At 39.3% G+C, this 8230-nt stretch overlaps 1 protein-coding gene across 4 annotated transcripts in view; it reads right to left on the reverse strand.

The window, feature by feature from the left end:
- The window catches only part of LOC109843174 (glucosamine 6-phosphate N-acetyltransferase-like), a 10612-nt gene extending 4727 nt beyond the window's left edge, over positions 1-5885 (reverse strand). The window contains exons 1-3 of one of the 4 annotated variants that reach the window (XR_002247557.1): positions 5292-5885; positions 4243-4313; positions 1707-2039 (exon numbers count right to left, since the gene is read on the reverse strand). Coding sequence is in view for 1 of the 4 variants with exons in the window: in XM_020412106.1 (XP_020267695.1) it covers positions 5296-5772 (477 nt within the window). In the remaining 3 variants the exon portion in view is untranslated. Of the gene's footprint in view, positions 1-1706; positions 2040-4242; positions 4418-5291 lie in introns of those variants that run through there. The other 3 variants (XR_002247558.1, XR_002247559.1, XM_020412106.1) reach the window with 3 other exon arrangements.

Consider the following 8230-nt stretch of genomic DNA (forward strand, 5'->3'; position numbering starts at 1 on the left):
AATACCAAACAGTTAATTGCATCCAGAAGGGTAAAAGCCGTTGTATCTATAAATTGAAACAATCCAAATACAGTCAGATTGACAGGATTCAAACTGAAAAAAGAAATGGAAAAACAATGGAGTTTTAGGAACTAACTAGTCGTTCCTGGATGTTATTTCTTATGGTTTTCTCTTCCTACTCAACATTGAGGTAGAAAAATAGTTCTGAAATATGTGACCAAGAGAATATCCCTGAAAACTGAAACATGCATTGGGAAAAATCATCCTGTTCCCAATTCGGTCAGACATCTCATCCTGCATTTTGCAAATAAACATCGAACAGTCCCTCTAAACAAGTTAGAACCACAGAGCCTAGAGCTTAAACTGATAACATCAGAACCCTTCTATGAAGGGATATCAAATGTTTAAGCCTTTCATATCTTATAGCACACGACGAATCCAATTAAACGGCAAAATAAACTGCAAGCAAGTTTGTGCATGGCAAAGAGAGACCCAGGTGACAAACAGGTCAGATTGGCTCATTCTAGGTCAGATTTGACCTGACCCGTATCAGCTTGACCAGAGCCTGAACCATTTACAATCCAAAAAACCTGAACCATTGCCACCCTTAAGATGACTAGACCGGTTTAAAAGGGTAAGGATACTGAACTCATACTTAATGGGTTGTCAATATCTGGCTCAAATAACCTGTTTAATATGGGACATATGCCCGACCCGTTTGCCAACCCAAGGATATCCTTACAAGTTTAATAAATGGGTCAGGATCTCAAACCCAATCCAAGCTCTAATTTAAATCAGTTACCTGCATTTGACAAATATAGCCTTTCAAATAGCGATTCTTCAGGTGAGCTAGAAGGTTGTAATTTGAGTTTTAAATTTAATGAAAGTTATTGATGCTTGTGGTATGATTCGACCCACAGACAATATGTAGAGCCTTAGAAACTACACAATTCAACTAACTCGCAACAGGACATATTGAGTAGTAGGTCATCTCGGGTAAACTGTGCAAAAGGTTAAGACTCAGATCCAACCGGCTTGATAAACAGATCATCTGCGTTGTCTCCGACACCCAATTATACGTGAATAACGCCCATTAAACTCGGATCAGATTTGATCTAGTAAATGAGTCAAGTTGAAACCGTGATCCCACAGAAACCGTGATCCCACAGATAGCTCATGGCATGTGCTAACTACAGCTTTGCTAACATCTTTCTATGTAGGTAAATTTCACATAACTACCATAAACTTTAGAGGTTTTGTAGAAAACTACACTAAATTATATTATTGGAGGAAATATGATAAAAAAAATCAGTAAACTATCGTGCCCAACTAGCATTAGCTAAAAGCATAATTACATGATCTTTGTCAGATGATTTAACCCTCATTTTCACCCCCCTTCACTCTGGGTTAGGGATATTTTAATCTTTATAAATGTGTTTTTAAAGCGTCGGGGGGGGGGGGGGGGAGGGGGGGGGAGATCTTCTGTGCTGATCTTCAAAGTTTTTGGTTGTTTTCTCCAATAAAAATATTTTAGGATAATTGCATGAAATTTACCCTTCTATTTATCTATTTAGGAATTGATTACTTAGTTCGACCATTCAAGAAATGTCCAACAACTAAAAGTGATCTCACCTGACGTGATAATTGTCAAAACTCAAAAAAGTCCTCATGTAAAATGACAGCTAACATAAATTTAAAACATGACATGGTATAAAAATGTGTGATAATAACCAAGGATAAATATCCAAATCTTAACTACAAGAAGAATAAAAGATAACCGGCTTCAAAGAATGGTGACAATCATTTTCCACTTACATGTATAATTTCGTTTTACCGAAGGACAGTTTCTTTGAAACATTGATTTATTACATATAATTGTCTGCTCCATACTATAGAACTGTCCTTCACCACATCTAATAGATATTGGCAGTAGGATATGCAAGTAGTACCACCCTAATGACTAGATCACCGACTCCGCACGGTCAGCGGCAAAATCATCTTCTTGTAGTACTCACATAAACCCTTGAATGAGAGTCGATCTGTAGGTTGTCCAGTCACAAAGTGGAAAATTCATTTCGTTATAAGTTATTTGTGAATGGTAGGAGTCATGAAATTAGTAGAGAACAGTTCCAGAGGCATAGAAGTTCAGCTACTTCTTGCTTCGGTTTAGTTATAGCCTTATAGGAGATTATTAACAAATTATATCAACAAAACTTTTCATTATATCTTTACAATCGTTGTTGGAACTTAACAAAAAGTTAGCTAGTCATAACTTAATAAAAAGAAGCATATTCAAGAGAATGAAAAGATAAATAAAGCTTCCGGTTACATATTTCTGATAAGTCCAAATTGGATTTATATGTTTGATCAAGACAACTTACATCTTTTAAATCCAGAAATTCCTCATAAAAGTAGGATCTTCAATAAGAGAAATACAACTGGGCATCTATATCTTATGCAATTAATGTGAAAATTACTGCATTAGCCACATCTAAAACATTTGTTAATATTCTTAGTTTCTTGCCATTTACCTTTTATGTTTCTAAAATCAACAATCGTTTTGACTGAGAACAGCTACTTAATATTAACAATAAGTCGCAAAAGCAGTGGCACAAGGAAGAAAAAGTTTGTAACAACTATTCTTTGCTATTAATCCCCTGCTTCTAGGTTCTAAATTAATCTAAACCAAATAAAGAATTTTCCTTATGTTCTATTCCTCTTGTAAAATGTACTGTGAAAAACTCTAAAATCCTCTTTCCTCTAAATTTTCTTTTATGATAAAATCAACCTTCTGCTTTCCCCAAAAATTACTCCACGACGAAGAATCTTTTCCTTGAGATTTTTCGTCCAAGAATACCTTGCCTCTCAGAGATACCAAAAGGAAGGGATTTATAGCACTAGGAGCAGACCTTCCTAGGCTAGTCAGTGATCTATGTTTAAAGCAATGTAGCATGTCTACCTATTCAGGAAGGTTACTATTGTAAGAAATTACTCTCTTCTAATATTACAGGAAATCTATACAGTTCCTGGATATTATGTAATCTGTAAAGTTTGATGATTGATATTTCCCCTGGTTCATTTAACTATTGCAACGTTTTTGTCATAAAAAGATCTTAAAAGCAAAAATTAGTCTAGGCTTTCCCATCAAGCTATTTAAACAAGCAATGCATGAGAATGTATTCACAGCTTTTCGATTCTAAATATCTTCCAAAAAGATTTAGTCAAGAAACCATCTCTGTGAATTCATTGACTACAACATTCATGAGAGATTCAAATGTTATCACTTTTTCAGTGCAAAAGGAAATGCTACCAAGCGAAGGATTATCACGAGGTATAAATAAATAAAACACTAACTACTCTAGATGACTACACTTTCCAAAATTAAAATCTAATAACTTTCCTACTTAATGGACTTATCTTAGTGCAAGAGCAAATAAGTGTCCAGGCTCATGTATGATAACATTTGAGAGCTACTGAAGGGTTAAGATCTAGATTTGTTTTGTCCATCGCCACCATTTTTGAAAACTAAATGTAGTTTCCAATATTTATCCTGCTTGATCCCTATTAGTTTTCCTTCACATCTTCAACTCCGAAGTCAATCTTCTTTTTGTTTTCTCTTAATCATTCCAATGCATCAACGTAGCTTTACATGTTCCATGAATGTTATTGAGAGTGATCCACAATCACAATTAGTTTATATAACAACTCTCAATAACATTCATGGCACATATAAAGCCTCCATTTTGATTCTTTAAAATGGAACCATTCCATCATAACACCATTGAACAGGTGACATGGGAGGCTAGTAATGAAAGACCAAGGATTTCCAGGGCAATCAACATATTTGACACATTGTTAAATCATTCGTCCATTAGGACTGAAACCTAGATTGTCATAAGCTTTAATCTGCTCCAATTAGCGCATAAATTGGGTTAATTCTCAATTGATTCATATTAAACAGGTTATATATCAGAATATATCTATGGTTGGAGGTAATAACAAAAAGTTTTTGCCAATAAATTCAGAGTTAAGCATCAATACACGTACCATATGATTTCCGGGGAGCTCTGTGAAGAGGCATGTCGATGCTATAGATGGCTGATAACAACTTATGATTGCTCAAGAATTAGGATAGATACCATTTCTCCTTTCCGTTTTGTTTTTAAGTCCAGTAATTTGCTTAAATATTTAGATTATTTTAGCTAGATCAGGGAATCAGATGAGTTTATACTCTCAAGGTACCTGCAGGAATGGGAACTTTGAAGTTATTGAAGGCCAGTATTCCTTGTACCTCTCTGTGTTGACCTCATCACCTATCAATCGTTCTCATGCAGTAAATTATAATTGTTGACCGAGGATCGCATTCATTGTTACCAAAGGAAACATCATGTTGCCAAGAAAGGAAATAACAAGACCCCTACGAAATATTTTTTTTATCAGATGTTTTAAGATCTCAAACACTTGTACTTTGTAGGAACAAATCACAAAAGGCCACATAAATTAGTTTGCCTTCTTTGTAGTTTTAGATGCAGGTCTAATAAGTTTAAATAGATGTGGAAAACATACATAAAGAAAAGTTAATTTGAGGGGCCAAAAAAAAATCTAAGAGCTCTTTCAAGGATTAATTATTTCTCCTATGTCGCTATTTCATTCTCTTTGTTTCCTTCTAACTTTCGACTATTTAATCTTGAAAATCAGTCTTTTCATCCTTATCCTCACTTTATGCATAACAAAGTTCCTCCTTGCTAGTTGAATTTTTTTTGTCTTGTGCACACAAACCCATTTAGCCTTTACTCTAGTTACCTGATGTTTTTTTTTTTTGAAATACATCAACCTTGCGATACAAACCATCCTACAGCACTCCACACGGCAATGTAAGCACTAACTTCCCTTTCCAACACTAGACCTTGAATTTTGGCTCCCTGGCAACAGGATTTAAACCCGTTTCCTCGCGACGGGAATTTCATCCTTTTGGAACTACCCAAATTTGTACGCACTATAACATAGCTGACATTTGACCAAGATAAAGTCCAAGGTTTCTTTACTGAGTTGCAACACATACAATGTGGATAGAAAAAGGAGGACTTGACATTTGATTTCCTCAAAGCTGTTTAAAGTTATAGAAATGAGCAATCTTCAAAGCTGATTATTGGTTATATACTCCCGATTAATTGTTTATTACCTGGACGTTTTATTTGCAATGATAATCAGATACATTTATTTCTCTGTAAAAATTATTAGAAAACTTTATATAACTTCCATATATAGATCGAAACGAAAACGAAATGTACCTCATCAGAAATAAATCGCCATCTGGACGTTCTTCTCAACGAACCCGCACTTCTCATAAAAACCCCTGCGGTCCGGCTCGCAATCAAGAATCACCTTATAACACCCGACCCCCTTAGCGTGGTCCGAGAGGTATCTAATCATCTTCTGCCCTAATTTCTTCCCTCTGACTTCCTTATCGACGACGATGTCCTCGATGTGGCCGACCTTGCTGCAACCGCGGAGGAATTTCTTCTCGATGAAGACGGAGCCGGTGGCGATGATCCGGTTGGAGACCGGGTCCTCGATGACGCAGATCACGTGGTCGTCGCCGAGAGAGGCGATCTCGTTGAACCGGAGATCGAACTGGGCGTCGGAGATCTGGGGGCAGGAGCTGAGCTGGGAGAGGAGATCGATGAATCCTTTGGATTTGTCGGCGAGTTCGAGTCTTCGGATTGGGAATTGAGACTCTTGCTCTTGGTTTGGTTGGGGATTGGTCGCCATCGGCTCCGGCGTCCGACGAGTTTGATCTGGAGGCGGTAGGGAACCTGAACGCGATGTGTGGTCTCTTTCGGCCCTAATTTGCGTGAAAAAGGCCAAATCCAGTTTAAGGTTTTTTTTTAAAAATTTGATGTTGGACCCAATGCACTATAGATGGAGAGGAAGTGTGGTGAAGGGTAGAGGGAGAGGAGGTGTGGTGAAGAGTGTGGTTGGGGGTGTGCTCCTATCACCACTCTTTTTTTAATGCTCGGCCCATTCCTTGAGTAGCACTCTATAAGACTTCCTACTTCGCGGGAGACCCACAAGATCGTGAGAGATTGGACGAGCCAGATATTTCACTGCCGTTAGGTTTCCCAATATTCTAAGGCTTCCTACTTCGGTTAGGACCGACCGAGCACTGGGAAAATTTCATTACCCGTTCCCTAGTTCCACCTCAACTAGGATTCATCGCTATTATTCTATATAAACCCCTAATTCCCTCGTAATATTGAAACCACGTGAACAGTTGACACAGTTCCTTTCAAGAAAATCAGGAAGATTAATTTTTCCGATGATCCAATGTTCGCCATCCTCTTCTTCTTGTTCAACGCAACAACAAGAAGAAGAGAACCATCCTCCAACATAGGAAGAGGCATGGGAGCAGGCAGCGGCTAAGAGAGGTCTATCTCGACGTGCGTTCTACGTGACAAAGACGGTCACCCTAACCGACGCAAGGAAAGATCATAAACCAGTACAAGCTTGGCCTGGATGACTTTAAGAACTCGATGCTGCTGATCGAGCTAGCAATCCGATCACATACCAAGCCTTCACAGGATGTTATGGTTCTTGATAAACAGGGTCGAGAGTATACAATGATCTTCATGTTGTGCTCTGATACCAATTGTTGTTGAAAACCGTGTCGAGGAACCAAACCAAACGCCGATCAAAGAGGGCCAAAACCAACCAAAATCAATGCACAAATAAAACACCAATTTTAATGTGGTTCGGCAATTGCCTACGTCCACGGGGCAAGAAGGGGATGAGGTTTTCACTAATAGAGAAGAAGAGTACAACTTGAGATTATAAATCACTCGAAGGAACAAACTAATCTCACCAACAAAGCTCTTAATCTCTCCAAATAAATCCTAATCAAATAGCTCAGAAAATACCTCTTTTCTGTGCTCCAAATATCCCAAACTCTTCCCTTAAGAAACCCTAGAACGTGTATTGGTATTTATACAAACACAAAAACCAAATAAGAACAGGAAAACAAAACTAGGCTTTTGACCCGATTGGCAGTCGACCGCCCCCAATCTCGCGGTCGACCGCGATCCAACGACAGAGACCATAAATCGCCTACAAGGTCTGGCGGTCGACCGTGGCGGTCGACCGTGGTGGTCGACCGCGCCAAGTCCAGGCACAAATCCTGGATCCGTGCACGATTGCGGTCGAACGGCCTTGCACCGCAGTCGACCGCGCAGCTCCCAAACAGTACCCTGATCTCTTCCAACACCTATTCTTCACTAAACTTCTCGCGGTTTCTTTAATTCTCCACCTCGGCGAAGTTTCTACCAAAACTGAGTCGACACCAACCAAGCCAAATGCCTCACTTGCTGCTTCTCAATCCTTAACAAGTCGAGACCCAAACGGGAGTGCGAACACTCACCCAAACGTCCGTATCTACTCACCAAATCGGCTACATCATAAAGACTACCTACGTATCCTCTTGCCTAAGGAATCAAGCCTTCACGTAGTTTACCCAAACGGCCTCCGAAGGCCCTCAATCAAATAGAAAAGTCTGCAACTCTTCCCCAATATCGCCAATGGATCTACAACTGATAGCGGTCCCAAACTGATACAAATCAAACACCTTCATCTGAGGTGAACCAATGGTCGTATCCAAATCATGTCCACCAGCTGCAACCGAATCCAAAACCAATCCATCATCTGCATCCGAAATCAAATGATCCCCAACCTGTGTCACCTCAGCTGGAATCCCAAATGACGCAGTATGATCTGGAGTATGTGGAATAAGTTCCATCCAACGTGAAGTAGCATCACCATCCACCTGTTGCGATATCCAAATGACCTGATCAACACTCTCTACCTGTTGAGAGTCAAAAGTGACATTCCTACTCAGAACAAAATCAGAAGCTCCCAAACGATAATCAAATGAGCCTTTGAATCCCAAACGCGTAATCGGATCAAATCTCATATCCTCGATGTGAACAAATGCTGGGTAACCAAATATCCGACGCCAACCAAAATCTGAAGCAGCTCCACTAGATTCAATAACTCCTAATGCAGCAGTCCGCGACCTAACTAGGATGACCCAAATATATCGAAACTCCAGAACCAGAACCAATGCTCGACAACCGACGTCGATCCTCCTCCAGAAAGGAACGATCCATCAAAATTGTCATCTCATCTCGCCGCCCCAAAGTCTCCATATCAATGAAGTGTTTCAAGTTGCCATGAGCTC

The sequence above is a fragment of the Asparagus officinalis genome, chromosome 5 (assembly GCF_001876935.1).
Source record: "Asparagus officinalis chromosome 5, Aspof.V1, whole genome shotgun sequence".
Taxonomy (NCBI): domain Eukaryota; kingdom Viridiplantae; phylum Streptophyta; class Magnoliopsida; order Asparagales; family Asparagaceae; genus Asparagus; species Asparagus officinalis.